At 47.1% G+C, this 16,690-nt stretch overlaps 1 protein-coding gene across 1 annotated transcript in view; it reads left to right on the forward strand.

Moving 5' to 3' along the window:
• The window catches only part of LOC115461309, a 170,838-nt gene extending 162,113 nt beyond the window's left edge, over positions 1–8,725 (forward strand). Inside the window, exons 13-14 of the mRNA XM_030191425.1 lie at positions 538–664; positions 8,138–8,725. Of these exons, the coding sequence (XP_030047285.1) occupies positions 538–664; positions 8,138–8,442 (432 nt within the window). The 3' untranslated portion in view covers positions 8,443–8,725. The remainder of the gene's footprint in view (positions 1–537; positions 665–8,137) is intronic.
• Positions 8,726–16,690: the final 7,965 nt, after the last annotated feature.

A 16,690-nucleotide genomic window follows, 5' to 3' on the forward strand; every position in this document is an offset into this window, starting at 1 on the left:
ATTATTCAAGTCTTATTGTAAGCCACACTGAGCCCGCAAATAGGTGGGAAAATGTGGGATACAAATGCAATAAATAAATAAATAAATAATAAGGATAGTTGTATAAGGTGACCTTTCAGAATTGAGCGGGTTGGTGAGGTGCCTTAGAGTGATTATAGGTGTTCATTGTAGGCCTTGTTGAAGAAGAATGTTTTCAGAGCTTTTCGAAAGCTAGTTGTTTCGTTGATTGCTTTCAGGTCTGCGGGTAATGCATTCCATAATTGCGTGCTCTTGTACGAGAAGGTAGTAGCATGCATCAGTTTGTATTTAAGTCCTTTGCAGCTGGGGTAGTGCAGGTTGAGAAATTTGCGAGATGATCTTGTGGCGTTTCTGGGAGGTAGGTCCACGAGGTTTAACATGCTGTAAGACCGGTGAGGTCAAAACAGAACAAAGTGAATCAATGAGAATATTAGAGGCATAAAACAGAACAATGTGAACATTTTGCAATATGCTGTGATGCGGAAATCTGACGTGAGGTTGTTTTCTTTTTCTTTTCAGTGTGAGTTTACTCAGTGGACACAACCTGACACTCTTCATAATTCGACAGTTTCTGTTACAACTCAGATCTATCCGAACCCTGCATTGGATCCCAGAGCTGAATGCTACAACAGCAAAACTGAAAAAAGTATGGGACCCTTTTACTAAGCCTCTTAAGCATCTATGCATGCCCAACGCACGCCAAACTTGAGTTATCACACGGCTACAATGTGGCCTTTGCGGTAATTTTATTTTTGGTGCGTATCCGCTACGCAAGCCCGAAAAATATGTAGTATTTTCTGACGCTAGTCAGCTGACACGCGTAGGTCATTACTGCCCGGTTACTGCATGCAGGGCTTTTTTTGAGGGGGTACTTGGGGATACTGAGTACCGGTATCTAGGGGCGTAGCCAGACCTCGGCGGGAGGGGGGTCCAGAGCCCGAGGTGAGGTGGCACATTTTAGCCCTCCCCTGGCGCTGCCGACTCCTCCCCCGCCATTGCCGACCCCCCCCCCCACGCCACCTCCAACTTTGACGACCCCTGCCGACGACCCTCTCAACCCTCCTCCCGCTGCCAACCCTTCCCCGCCGTCGCCGTGGGCTACCTTTGCTGGCGGGGGACCCCAATCCCCGCCAGCCGGGGAGGTCCACTTCTTCCCGCGAAGGCTTCGTTCTGTTTCTGTGAGTCTGACGTCCTGCACGTACAACGTGCAGGATGTCAGAAACAGAACGAAGCCGGAGGAAGAAGAGGACCTCCTCGGCTGGCGGGGATTGGGGTCCCCCGCCAGCAAAGGTAGCCCATGGCGATGGCAGGGGAGGGTTGGCAGCGGGAGGTGGGTCGAGAGGGTCGTCAACAGGGGTGTCCAGGGCCAAATCTATGGGGGCCCAGGCCCCCCAGGCCCCGCATAGCTACACCACTGCTGGCATCTTTTCCATTGTCTGCTAAAATTGACCCATGGAACACAAGTTTTAATGAAAGAGCTCAGGCTCTACACTACAATTCTGCCTTGTCATAGATTCTGTGACTGGTTGCAGGGGGCCTGGCTGTTGTGGGGTGGGTCCCTCAGTGATCACCCCACCCCTGAAGGGTGGCCTGGCAATTGAGTACTGGCACCTTTTTTGCTAGAAAAAATGCACTGACCGCGTGAGACTTTACTGCTAGGTCAATGGCTGGCGGTAAAATCTCAGACCCAAAATGGACGCGCTGCAATTTTCATTTTGCCACGCGTCCATTTTCTGCAAAAAGTTTAAAAAGGTATTTTTTTGCAGGTGCACTGAAAAATGATTCTGCGCGCGCCCAAAACACGCATCTACACTGCCGCAGGCTGTTTTTTAGCACACCTTAGTAAAAGGACCCCTATGTGATTGGGCAACCATACACCCTAAAGGTGGCATTATCTGGGCATCTGATGGTGAGGCAGAAGAGCCAGCTTTAGGTAGAATATGTTGCAGGTTCAAAATAAAGCTGTTGTAAAGTAGAGACACCATTTTGGGCAGAGAGTTTTGGAAATTTTACTGTAAATGCAAAAATAACACAAAGACAATAGGACCTTTTCCTAAAGTATGGCAACGTTTTGCTCTCACTGTGTAGTAAGTTAAAAATTACTGTGCGATAACTGCAAAGCCTGTGTGGTATCTGCTCAGTGGTACAGGGAGGAATTTCTCCAAGGGGGGAGGCAAAGTAAATTTTTGCATTACCCAAAGGAGCTTTTTATGGAGCAGCTGGCCCCTCCCCCTCCAACACCTATGTAACTGCTGAGGGGTTTCCCTGTATCTTACAAAAACTGAAAAACAGCCAAACCCAATCTCAAAGGGTCAAATGTAGTGAATATACACTAATAAATGACAAATGAGAAATACCCTCAGAAACCAAGGTCACTGCCAAGGTCTGACCATCAAGACACTGATATCTATATCATGCCCCTGTATAAGTCATTGGTGAGGCCCCATCTGGAATATTGTGTTCAGTTTTGGAGGCTGTATCTTGCTAAGGATGTAAAAAGAATTGAAGCGATGCAAAGAAAAGCTACGAGAATGGTATGGGATTTGCGTTACAAGACGTATGAGGAGAGACTTGCTGACCTGAACATGTATACCCTGGGGGAAAGGACAAACAGGGGTGATATGATACAGACGTTCAAATATTTGAAAGGTATTAATCCGCAAACAAACCTTTTCCGGAGATACGAAGGCGGTAGAACTAGAGGACATGAAATGAGATTGAAGGGGGGCAGACTCAAGAAAAATGTCAGGAAGTATTTCTTCACAGAGAGAGTGGTGGATGCTTGGAAAGCCCTCCCGCGGGAGGTGGTGGAGATGAAAACGGTAACGGAATTCAAACATGCGTGGGATAAACATAAAGGAATCCTGTTCAGAAGAAATGGATCCTCAGGAGCTTAGCCGAGATTGGATAACAGAGCCGGTAGTGGGAGGCGGGGCTGGAGGTTGGGAGGTGGGGATAGTGCTGGGCAGACTCATACAGTCTGTGCCAGAGCAGATGGTGGGAGGCGGGGATAGTGCTGGGCAGACTTGTACGGTCTGTGCCCTGAAAAAGACAGGTACAAATCAAGGTAAGGTATACACAAAAAAGTGGCACATTTCTTGGGCAGACTGGATGGACCGTGCAGGTCTTGTTCTGCCGTCATCTACTATGTTACTATATGTTACTATATAAGATTTGTGTGCCTGTGATCTTATCTCTTTCATGGGGTATATTTTCCCATATCTTGTCAATAGAATTGATTCACAATGAAACCATTACTTCAAAACATTACTGAGCACAAAAAAACTCCAAACAGCAGCATTACTTAAATAAATTTCAAAGTGTGGGGCATTCAGCCAGCAATGAGACAGCTAAGTTTGTTTATTTAAGTAATGCTGCTGTTTGGAGTTTTTTTGTGCTCAGTAATGAAAGAGATAAGATCACAGGCACACAAATCGTATATAGATATCAGTGTCTTGATGGTCAGACCTTGGCAGTGACCTTGGTTTCTGAGGGTATTTCCCATTTGTCATTTATTTAGTGTATATCAGGGGCGTATCTGCGTGGGGCCTCAGGGGCCTGGGCCCCCGCAGATTTTGCCCTGAACCCCCCTACCGCCATCAACCCTCCCTCGCTGCCGTTGCTTACTTTTGCTGGCGGGGGACCCCAACCCTCGCCAGCCGCCCCGCGGTGTTTAAAGTTAATCTTCGGCCTCCGTGGCCGTGCTGCTGTTGATAGGAGCTGTTGAATCCACTTCGGAGTCTGACGTCGTTGTAGGTTGTACGTGCAGCGACGTCAGACTCCGAAGTGGATTCAACAGCTCCTATCAACAGCAGCACGGCCACGGAGGCCGAAGATGAACTTTAAACACCTCGGGGCGGCTGGCGGGGGTTTGGGGTCCCCCGCCGGCTGAAGAAGTAGTTTTTAAGGCAGCGGCAGGTGGAAGCGGACCTCGGCTGGCGGGGGTTGGGGCCCCCCGCCAGCAAAGGTAAGCAGCGGGGGAGGGTTGGTGGCGGGGGGGGGGGTGGAGAGAGTCATTGGTGGCGGTGGGGGCTCTGACAATGGCGGGGGGGGTCGGTGGCGGGGGGGGGGGGGCTAAAATGTGCCCTCTCCCTCTGGCTCTGGCCCCCCCTACCACCGGAGTCCAGATACGCCCCTGGTGTATATTGACTACGTTTGACCCTTTGAGATTGGGTTTGGCTGTGTTTCAGTTTTTGTAGTATTAGATTACCTTAGTGTGATTAACAGCCCATACTGTTCATTGAACTTTGGTCGTTTCCCTGTATCTTCCCATGCAGTTATCACACAGGGAAAAAAAAAACCCTTTATTGTGCAGTATTTTGAAGATGATAAGTGCATCCATGCAATCTGCCTCAGTCGCCATGAACTCGTTGCAAGTACATAAGTAGATATGTATTGCCACACTGGGACAGACCAAAGGGTCATCAAGCCCAGCATCCTGTTTCCAACAGTAACCAATCCAGGTCACAAATACCTGACAAGATCCCCAAAAAGTTCATTTTATGCTGCTTTTCCTAGAAATAAGCAGTGGATTTTCCCCAAGTCATTTTAATAATGGTCTACGGACTTTTCCTTAGGAAGCCGTCCAAACCTTTTTTAAACCCCACTAAGCTAACCGCCTTTATCACATTCTCTGGCAACGAATTCCAGAGTTTAATTACACATTGAGTGAAGAAAACATTTTTACAATTTGTTTTAAATTTACCACTTTGTAGCTTCATCACATGCCCCCTAGTCCTAGTATTTTTGGAAAGAGTGAACAGATGCTTCACATCTACCCGTTCCACTCCACTCATTATTTTATAGACCTCTATCATATCTCTCCTCAGCTGTCTTTTCTCCAAGCTGAACAGCTCTAGCCAGCTGAAAAATCCTTACACCTCTCCTCCTACATAGAGCGACCGATACACCCAATCCCTGCCTATTTCCCTCCCATAACTTGCCCATTCCCCACCTTATTCTAGGGTATGCAGTTAGCATGTGAATTAGTGAGCATTTTCAGTAATGTTTATCATGCCTGTGCACTAACAGTTTCTGTGCACTTATTCATGCAGTGATTGCTCACCGTCCTTTACTAAAAGACCCCAATGTTTCTTTATCCATTTTCTGGAGTGATTGCACAAGTAAGTACTTGCAAAGATTTTGTATTGGATATCAAAATTAAGACCACATGTGCATGTGTATAGATGGAAGAGTGGACCTGTGAAAACATGGATCTCTATGTCAAGCCTCTCAAGACTTGTTAACTGTAAAGCCTCAATATCTTGAAGTATAACCTTGGCCACACACCTGAAGTCTCTTTATTTTCTGAAATTTCCTTTATTGATTAAATATAGATAATTTACTCACAGTCAGATGTTCAGAAATGTTGCCCCAGGGCACAGAGACTCCGTAATTCTGAGAGCTGTAACAGTGGTTGGAGGTAGAAATCTAAAGAGAAGCAGCTTTATTGCAGAGGTGAGAAAATAGAAGTAGCTCAGAGCTGAGTGACTGGCGAGTGCAATATTTCATTAGGAAGATATATTCAAGGTAAAAAACCAAGTTCGCTCCAGGGAGTTTAGCAGGACAAGTGCTGTCTGAAGCAAGATGGAGAATGCCTCATGGAGAGAGAGAGGGAGAGGCTAAGAAGGGTTCACACAGGCCCAGGAAGGAGGAGGTAAATAGACCAATGGGGACAGAGCCTGCCATCGGGTAGCAAGGGGTAGGCCTAGAGGACAGCCCTCGATTGGAGGGAAAGGTCGTACCTAGCTGACCTCTCAGGACAAAGATAGTAAGACTGACCAGGAAATGATAGCAGGTAGACAAAGGAGCCAAGCTTGGCTGAGAAAGAGAGGAGGTCTAGGCAGCAGCACAAACCAATAGTAACAGTACTTATACAGACAGGCAAGTGTGGCTGCATGGCCTGTGAACTACATTACACACAATGCATTGCTCACGTCTTTGCAGTAGGAACTGCAGCAATGAAGATCTTTAGAAGTGAGAATGACAGTAAAGGCATTAAACACATTATAAGGTCAAATTATAAACTAGTACAAGGCTGTCAGAGGACAGAACACTCTAAGCCATATAGTTCCATTAAAGATTTTCTGACTGAAACATCCATTCTTAAAATGTAAGCAACTCGGTTCTCCCTCATTTTCTTCATAATTCAAAGCAGTGAACAAGGTTCCCATCCTTACATCTGGTGCACTTGGATGGCTGGATGTCATCGGGGCTTGGAACTGAAAGGTATAGCTTGTTTTTCTTGTCTCTAATCCAAACAGGTGGCAACTGAAAAGACATTAGTAGTAATGGGGTAAAACCATCAAGGGGGATCTGGGATGCTCTGCTGAGACCACTTGAGCAAACACATCACACACCGAATACCACCCCAATTAATTCTAATTGCCACCTGGGTTGGTAATCCCTGCATGTAACAGCCAAATAAAATAAGGGGCCCTTTTACTAAGACGTGTAGGCGCTGACGTGCGTCCAACGCACATCAAATTGGAACTACCGCCCGGCTACCATGTGCCCCGGGTGGCAGGGGCATAGCTACTTAGGGCCACGGGGGCCTGGGCCCCCGTAGATTTGGCCTTGAACCCCCCCTGCCGATGACCATCTCAACCCCCCCTCCGCCTGCCAACCCTCCCCCGCCGTGGACTACCTTTGCTGGCTTCATTCTGTTTCTGTGAGTCTGATGTCTGCAGGACGTCAGAAACAGAACAAAGCCTTGCGCGGGAAGAAGAGGACCTTGGCTGGCGGGGATTGGGGTCCTCCGCCAGCAAAGGTAAGCGGCAGCGCTGGCGGCGGAGGAGGGGTGGCGGCGGGAGGGGGGAGTCGAGAGGGTTGTCGGCAGGGGTCATCAAAGTTGGTGGCGGTGGCAGCAGCAGGGGAGGGATCGGCTATGGCGGGGGGGGTCTAAAATGTGCCCCCTCACCTTGAGCTCTGGACCCCCCTCCCGCTGGTCTGGCTAAGCCCCTGCCGGGTGGTAATTCCATATTTGATGCGTGTCCAAAACACGTGGTAGAAATTTTCTACCGCATGGTGCTTACCCAGCAGTAATTGGCAGAATAAACGCGCTGACGATTACCGCCCGGTTAACGCATGAGACCTTACAGCTAAGTCAATGGGTGGTTTTAATTTTACCGCATGTCCATTCCCCCCTCCCCCCAAAAAAGGTCTTTTTTGTGGGCGCGCTGAAAAATGGACCTGTATGTGTCAAAATCATGCGCCTACACCAGCGCAGGCCATTTTTTGGCGCACCTTAGTAAAAGAGCCCTTAAATGTGTGAAATGAACTGAAAAGAAAAATCCAAACGTTAGAGAAAAATGCCTAATGGACCGAAAACAAACTGAAAATGTTTATCCTTTGCACATCCCAAGCACTAACTAGGAACCAGTGGCGTGGCCAGAAGACAATTTTTGGGTGGGCCAGCGGGTTGGATGGGTGGGCACATTTCAATCCCCCCCCCCCCACACACACACGGTCCAGCACATTTAAAGTTATCAGCGCTGCCTCCTCTCCTGCACTTCATGGTCTCCGTCTCCCACCCCCGCGGCAGCGCTCTATTGGCGCTGCCTGCCTGACAGCTGACAGACGCGGCGCGACGACGTCCTGCTCCGGTACCTTCCCTCTGCCGCATGCAATCCGCCCTGCGTAAACAGGAAGTTGAATCAACGCAGCAGAGGGAAGGCCCCGGAGCAGGACGTCGTCACGCCGTGTCTGTCAGCTGTCAGGCAGGCAGCGCTGATAGCAAATTGAAAGCGCCGCCGCGAGGGTGGGAGACAGAGACCATGAAGTGCAGGAGAGGAGGCAGCGCTACGGCGGGGGTGGGAGAAGGTGAGGATGGGCCTGAGACAAAACTGGGTGGGCCTGGGCCCATCCAAGCCCACCCGTAGCTACGCCCCTGCTAGGAACAAAATACAAACCAATATCTAAAGGGAATCATCAATAGAGAATTAATACCTGTTTCAACTGAGCAAACGTCATCTTTCCTGATATATTAAAATTGTTAAAATGATCTTGAAGTTTTTCTTGTACGTAAGCCACTTTGAACCTGATAATGTGGGATACAAATGTCATAAATAAATAAAATTCTGTCACTGCCTTATCATAGTGTTCTTTGGATTTCTTTCAGAGAAGAAAATGCGGCTATTCCAATTCCTGTACGAAATGTTGGAAGATCCCTTGATGAGGCACTGTGTTTCCTGGATACAGCCCTATACCGGGGTCTTCCAGTTCTCTTCCAAGAACAAGGAGAAACTTGCTGAGATCTGGGGTGACAGGAAAGGCAACAGGAAAGTTATGACATACCAGAAAATGGCCAGAGCCTTGAGAAACTACTCCAGGACTGGGGAAATTAAAAAAGTGAAAAAGAAACTTACTTATAAATTCAGTGACAGCATCTTAAAGTCTCTCGCAGAAACCGCCAAAAAATCTTAAGTGGCTAATGATTGATAGATATGTATACTACAGACTTTGCAAAATGTTGCAGCCAAATTGGTATTGGGAGAGGTTGGATCGATCAAGCTGCACCATAGCTGATAAAACTAGATTTGCTCCCAGTTCGGGTGAGGATTACTTTTAAACTGTTGGGTTTTGTTTTTAAGTTCTCGTATGGTTTGGTTCCTACACAAAATCATTTGGGGCTCCTTTTACTAAGCTGCTGTAAAAAGTGACCCTAGCGCTCCCTAGTGAAGGATTTTCCCGCATGCTAAGGCCATTTTTACCTCAGCAGAAATATGGATGACTTTCCTTTTTTTTTTTTTTTCAATTAATGGTCTTGTGCTAATGTTGCCATTAGTGTGCGGCCATTTAGGGACGCCGAGAGACTGGGCCCGGCCTGGGGCAAGACAGCCCCTGGGGCCACGCTCCTGCCCCCCCCCCCGAGGTCACCGCCGCTGCTCCCCCCTCCATCCCCCCCAAGGTTGCCACCGCCACCGCTCCCCCCTCCGCCCGCCCCCCTCCGCCCACTACCGGGCCGGGCCCCCTGCATTGAAATCACAGCACCTCTCACTTCCATGTGAAAGCGCTGCAGGCAGCAGGGCAGCAGATCACCTCCCTTCGGCCCTCCTTCCCTCCTTGTGTCCCACCCTCGTGGAAGTTATGTCAGGCGAGGGCGGGACACAGGGAAGTGATCTGCTGCCCTGCTGCCTGCAGCGCTTTCATATGGAAGTGAGAGGTGCTGTGATTTCAATGCAGGGGGCCCGGCCCGGTGGCAGACGGTCGACGACGGAGGGCGGGTGGGACTGTGGCCCTGGGCCCGGGGAACCTTATCCATCCTGCCTCCCCCTCTTGGCAGCTATGCGGACATTAACAAAAATTTGGCACTTGAGCACTTATCAACACCTATTTTATAGATGGTAAGGGTTCACTAGGTGTCATTGTAGATAATATGATGAAATCTGCTCAGTGTACGACAGCAGCCATAAAAGCAAACAGAATGCTAGGAATTATTAGGAAAGGGATGGAAAATAACACCGAAAATACTATAATGTCTCTGTATTGCTCCACAGTATGACCTCGCCTTGAGTATTGCGTTCAGTTCTGGTCGCCGTATCTCAAAAAAGATAAAGCGGAATTAGAAAAGGTTCAAAGAAGAGCAACCAAAATGATAACGGGGATAGAACTCCTCTCATATGCCAGAGAATGTGGTAAAGGCGGTTAGCTTAGCAGAGTTTAAAAAAGGTTTGGACGGTTTCCTAAAGGAAAAGTCCATATACCATTATTAAATTGGACTTGGGGAAAAAGCAGTATAAAATGTTTTGTACTTTTTTGGGATCTTGCCAGGTATTTGTGACTGTTATGAATGGAGATGTGTGAGCCCTTGTGCCCCGACTGAGCACGGCGAAGATGGAGTGACACTGCACTCGGTCAGGCAGCCAGACAACCCCTAGCTTCACCTGCACTTGGCCACTGCCCCCCCAGGAGTTGAGCCCCTGGGTTCTAGTGGCCGGCAGGACTTCCGGAACCAGCGGGGTTGCACGACCACTGACTAGACAGGAGGGCAAACAAACACAGTCCAGAGCCCGAAAATGGAAGAGCAAAGAATAGTCAGCAAACAGTCTAAGGTCAAGGCAGGCAGCAACACAACGCATGGTCAGTAAGCAATCCAAGGTCAGGAACATAGGAAAACACTGGAACAGGTGAAGACCACAATCTCTACGCAAATAGAAGCCGAAGCATGGAAGGACTGGAAATAGGGCTTTAAATAGTGCAGGAATTAGGCTCAACCATGTGCAGCTGTTCCAAGATGGCTGCCCCCATCAACAGAGTAGCACAACACCCAAATATGGGCTTCCTTCCTGTTCTTGTATACAAGATGGCTGCCCCCTCCTGAGCTAGCCAAGATGGCGGCTGTCCTTGCTCCAAGCCAGATGACGGCTGCCGGGTTAGGAAACAGAAACCGACCCATCCTGGAGAAGTGTAGCAGAGCGTAACAGTGACCCAGATTGGCCACTGTTGGAAACAGGATGCTGGGCTTGATGGACCTTTGGAGGGGCATAATCGAAAGGGACACCCAAGTTTTGCTGAGGACATCCTCACAAAACGTCCCGGTGGAGGGATGGGGAAACCCATATTATCGAAACAAGATGGACGTCCATCTTTCATTTCGATAATACAGTCGTGGACACCCAAAAATTGACATTTAGGTCGTCCTTAGAGATGGTCATCTTGTTTCTGATTTTCGGTGATAATGGAAACCAAGGACGCCCATCTCAGAAATGACCAAATGCAAGCCCTTTGGTCGTGGGAGGATCCAGCATTTGTAGTGCACTGGTCACCTTCACATGTCAGAACACCAACTGAGCACCCTAGGGGGCACTGCAGTGAACTTCATAAAATGCTCCCAGGAACATAGCTCCCTTACTTTGTCTACTGAGCCTCCCAACCCCCCCCCCCCATCCTAAAACCCACTACCCACAACTGTACACCACTACCATAGCCCTTATGGGTGAAAGGGGGCATCTAGATGTGGGTACAGTGGGTTTCTGGTGGGTTTTGGAGGGCTCACATTTACCACCACAAGTGTAACAGGTAGAGGGGGGGATGGGCCTGGGTCCGCCTGCCTGACGTACACTGCACCCACTAAAACTGCTCCAGGGACCTGCATACTGCTGTGATGGACCTGAGTATGACATTTGAGGCTGGCGCAAAATATTTTAAAAGATGTTTTTTGAGGTTGGGAGGGGGTGGTGATCACTGGGGGAGTAACGGGAGGTGATTCCCGATTCTCTACGGTGGTCATCTGGTCAGTTCGGGCACCTTTTTGTGGCTTGGTCATGAGAAAAACAGGACCAGGTAAAGTCATCCAAGTGCTCGTCAGGGACGCCCTTTTTTTTCCATTATGGGTCGAGGACGCCCAAGTCCCGCCTTTGCTACGCCTCTGATACGCCCCCGGAAACTTTGGCTATCCCTACGTCGGAAAGCAGTTGGGGACATCCAAAATCGGCTTTCGATTATACCGATTTGGACGACCCTGTGAGAAGGACGCCCATCTTTTGATTTGTGTCAAAAGATGGGCGTCCTTCTCTTTCGAAAATAAGCCTGTTGGTCTGTCCCAGTATGGCAATACTTATGTACTTATGAAAGGCTAAAGAGGTTAGGGCTCTTCAGCTTGGAAAAGAGACGGATGTGGGGAGATATGATTGAAATCTAGAAAATCCTCACTGGTGTAGCACGAGTAGAAGTAAATTGATTTTTTACTCATTCCAAAAATACAAAGACTAGGAAACACTAAAGGAAGTTACATGGAAATACTTTTAAAACAAATAGGAGGAAATATTTTTTCACTCAATGAATAGGTCAGATCTGGAACTCTCTGTTTGGAGAAGTTCCTGGAGGAATAGTCCATAGTCTGCTATTGAGACAGACATGGGGAAGCTACTGCTTGCCCTGGGATTGGTAGCATGGAATGTTGCCACTATTTGGGTTTCTGCCAGATATTTGTAACCAGGCTTGGCCACCGTTGGAAACAGGATACTGGGCTAGATGGACCATTGGTCTGACCCAGTATGGCTATTCTTATGTCCTTATAGAAACATAGAAACATGACGGCAGATAAGGGCCAAAAGGCCTATCCAGTCTGCCCTTCTTCAGCAACCACTAATTCCTCCTTTTCCTAAGGGATCCCAAGTGCCTGTCCTATGCTTTCTTAAATTCTGACATAGTCCTCGTCTCCACGACCTCCACCGGGAAAGAGTATTTTCTTAGATTCATCCTAAGCCTATTTCCTCTTATCTTCATCCTATGCCCTCTCATTCCAGAGTTTTCCTTCATTTGAAAAAGGCTCACCTCCTGTACGTTAACACCACTGAGGTATTTAAAAGTCTCTATGATATCCCCTCTTTCCCGTCTCTCTTCCAGAGTATACATGTTGAGATTTATAAGCCTGTCCCTATACATTTTATGGCAGAAACCTCTCAAAAATTCTGTAGCCGGCCTCTGGACCGACTCCTTCCTGTTTATATCTTTCTGTAGGTGAGGGTCTCCAGAACTGGACGCAGTACTCTAAACGGGGCCTCACCAGAGACTTATACAAGGGCACTATCGCCTCTTTTTTCCTGCTGGTCATCCCTCTCCTTATGCACCCAAGCATCCTTCTGGCTTTGACCATTGCCCTTTCTACCTTTTTGACCTCCTTATGGTCATCTGACACAATCACCCCCAAGGCCCGCTCTTCTTTTGAACGCATAAGCACTTCACCCCGTATACTGTACCGTTCCCTTGGATTCCTTTAGCCCAAGTGCATACCCTGCACTTCGTAGCATAAACTCTTAGTTGCCAATTTTTGGACCATTCTTCAAGCTTTGCTAGATCCTTCCTCATGCCATCCACACCCTCAGGGGTGTTCACCCTATTACAGAGCTTGGTATCCTCCTGAAAGAGACAAGCCTTACCAGACAGTCCTTCCACAATATCACTCACAAAGATGTTAAAAGGAGCTGGCCCAAGGACCGACCCCTGCGGAACAGCACTGATAACATCCTTTTATGGTAATAGTAACATAGTAACATAGTAGATGACGGCAGAAAAAGACCTGCACGGTCTATCCAGTCTGCCCAACAAGATAACTCATATGTACTACTTTTTGTGTATACCCTACTTTGATTTGTACCTGTGCTTTTCAGGGCACAGACCTTATAAGTCTGCCCAGCACCATCCCCGCCTCCCAACCACCAGTCCCGCCTCCCACCACCGGCTCTGGCACAGATTGTATAAGTCTGCCCAGCACTATCCCCGCCTCCCAACCACCAGCCCCGCCTCCCACCACTGGCTCTGGCACAGACCGTAGAAGTCTGCCCAGCACTATCCCCGCCTCCCAACCACCAGCCCCGCCTCCCAATCTTGACTAAGCTCCTGAGGATCCATTCCTTCTGCACAGGATTCCTTTATGCTTATCCCACCCATGTTTGAATTCCGTTACTGTTTTCATTTCCACCACCTCCCGCGGGAGGGCATTCCAAGTATCCACCACTCTCTCTGTGAAAAAATACTTCCTAACATTTTTCTTGAGTCTGCCCCCCCCCCCCCCTTCAATCTCATTTCATGCCCTCTAGTTCTACCGCCTTCCCATCTCCGGAAAAGGTTCGTTTGTGGATTAATACCTTTCAAATATTTGAACATCTGTATCATATCACCCCTGTTTCTCCTTTCCTCCAGAGTATACATGTTTAGTTCAGCCAGTCTCTCCTCATACATCTTGTAACGCAAATCCCATACCATTCTCGTAGCTTTTCTTTGCACCGCTTCAATTCTTTTTACATCCTTAACAAGATACGGCCTCGTTGCTCTAACTGATCAGTGCTGAAACACCCACTCTCCACCCCCTCCACAGAAAAAATAAAAATGTTTTTAGCTTGCATTTTGCATATATACATTTCAAACTTACCGCAGGATGTCTGAGCGCATATAAAAAACTTACCACAGTAAGCCATTTTAAGTTGTGGTAAGCACATACTACTGCTTTACCGCAGCTTAGTAAAAAGACCCATTTGTAAGTTATTTTCCTCCATCTCTTCAACTACGATCAGAAAATGAAATTCGATTATCACTGCCTAGTGTCTCTTCAATCAAGCTGTAGGTTAAAAGACAACGGACCATCCTAGGGTAGACCAATATTGTGGAAATCTTGACATATGAAGTAAGGGAGAAATTTCTTATACAGACTTTAGAAATACTTTATAGACAACTTTTTCATCTACATTTATTGGAATAATTTATACTTGCTTTATGATATTTTAAATTCTGCAGTTGGGACACTTATTGGATTATGATGTCATTGTTAGAAGGGTTTTTGTTTTTTGAATGATCGATTGCTCATCTGTATATAATCTGCCTTGTCCATTTAAATTAAATTAAATATATAAAATCCAATAGCAGTTAAAGGTGTATAATAGTTCTATAATGACCATTTTTCTAGAGTATTGGATTTGTATTTTTCATTTAATTCTTCTTATTTCTGACTCTCTTCCTTTACTAAAAGGAAATATTTCAGTACTTCTAGGTCTGTTGCTTAACTATCCCCCCTTCAGTCCGTTCAGAACTCTGCTGCACGTCTTATATTCCGCCAGAACCGATATATCACCCCTCTCCTCAGGTCACTTCACTGGCTTCTGATCAGATACCGCATTCAATTCAAGCTTCTCCTTCTTACCTACAAATGCACTCAGTCTGCTGCCCCTCACTACCTCTCTACCCTCATCTCCCCTTACGTTCCCGCTCGAAACCTCCGCTCACAGGACAAATCCCTCCTCTCAGTACCCTTCTCCACCACCGCCAACTCCAGACTCCGCCCATTCTGCCTCGCCTCACCCTATGCTTGGAATAAACTTCCTGAGCCCATACGCCAAGCCCCCTCCCTACCCATCTTCAAATCTTTGCTCAAAGCCCACCTCTTCAATGTTGCTTTCGGCACCTAACCTTTATACCTTTCAGGAAATCTAGACTGCCCCTACTTGACTGACTGTACATATGTCCTTTAGATTGTAAGCTCCTTTGAGCAGGGACTGTCCTTCTATGTTGAATTGTACAGCGCTGCGTAACCCTAGTAGTGCTTTAGAAATGTTAAGTAGTAGTAGTAGCCGGTGGTGGGAGGCGGGGCTGGTGGTTGGGAGGCGGGGATGGTGCTGGGCAGACTTATGTTAAGTAGTAGTAGTGTTGCTGTCTAAAAAATGTAAATATTTCTTTATCCCAAAGGATTTTGCCCAGGGCATAGAATAAGTCTGTCCCTTTTGAAAATACAGGGGTATGTTTACTAAGGTGTGTTAGCATTTCTGTCACACTTTCAAATTGAAGGTGCGTTAAACGCTAACACGCTTATACATTTCTATGGGTGCATTAGTGTTTAACGTGAGTAAACCATTTAAGCACATTAAAATGCTAACATGCCCATAGTGCACCTTAGTAAACATAGACGGCAGCCTGTAGAGAAACCTGCAGCTTTGGCAGTGAGTCAGACTTCAAACACTCATATGGGGAGCAGTAAAGTGGTTGCAGAATTCTATGTCCTTGCTGTGGGGGGACATTGGCTGGCTTTGGTTAGAATTATTTCAAGAGGAAGGCCTTGCTATTTTTTGGTGGGGGGTTGAGGAGGTAATGTATTTTTGGTAATATTTGCTATGTTATTAAAAAAATGTAATGACTTTTTCTAGGAAATTGCTATTAATTTCAAAATATTTTCATAAAGATGTAGCATTGGTGCTCCATATAAGAGAACCAACAAAATTAGGAAAATATAATGCTAACCCCAATATTATTTATGTATTTATTTATTGCGTTTGTATCCCACATTTTCCCACCTTTTTATAGGCTCAATGTGGCTTCCAATACGTCATGAGTTGTGGAAATCTGTCTGAAAAAATACATTTAGTATAGCAAAAGGATCTAAGGGTAAGGTGATAATAATAAAACATGATAATATCTTAGCAAGTAATAGAGTAGGACAGTTCTGGTTCCATGTGGAAGAGTTCACGTGTTAATCATTGTGGTAGCTTCTGTCAAAGAGGTGGGTCTTCAGTAGTAGGACTTAGGGGTCCTTGTGGAGGAGTAGCCTAGTGGTTAGTGCCCTCCCTGCCCATTTTCAAGTCCTTACTCAAGGCCCATCTCTTCTCCCTTGCTTTTGGTGCCTAACCACCTTCCCATTCCTGATACCTACACTGACTACATAGTTTTTACCTTTGAGCAGGGACTGTCCTTCCCCATGTTTAAACTTGTACAGCGCTGCGTAACCCTGGCAGCGCTATAGAAATGCTAAGTAGTAGTAGTAGTAGTAGTGTAGTGGACTTTGATCCTGAGGAACTGAGCTCGATTCCTACTGCAGCTCCTTGTGACTCTGGGCAAGTCATTAAACCCTCTATTGCCCCTGGTACAAAATAAGTACCCAAATATTTGTAAAGCACTTTGAATGTAGTTGCAAAAACCTCAGAAAGGCAGTATATCAAGTCCCATTTCCCTTATTTGAGATTCTACATGGAACGTTAATGTTGCTATTCCACTAGCAACATTCCATGTAGAAGCCTGCCCTTGCAGATCAGCAACGCAGCCGCGCAGCCTTCTGTTTCTGTGAGTCTGACGTCCTGCAGACTCACTAGCAACCACATCCAAAGCGATTTATCTGGGGCAATGGAGGGTTAAGTGACTTTACCCATTGTCACAAGGAGCTGCAGTGGGAATCGATCCCAGTTTCCCA

This window comes from Microcaecilia unicolor, chromosome 1 (assembly GCF_901765095.1).
Source record: "Microcaecilia unicolor chromosome 1, aMicUni1.1, whole genome shotgun sequence".
NCBI classification, from domain to species: Eukaryota; Metazoa; Chordata; class Amphibia; order Gymnophiona; family Siphonopidae; genus Microcaecilia; species Microcaecilia unicolor.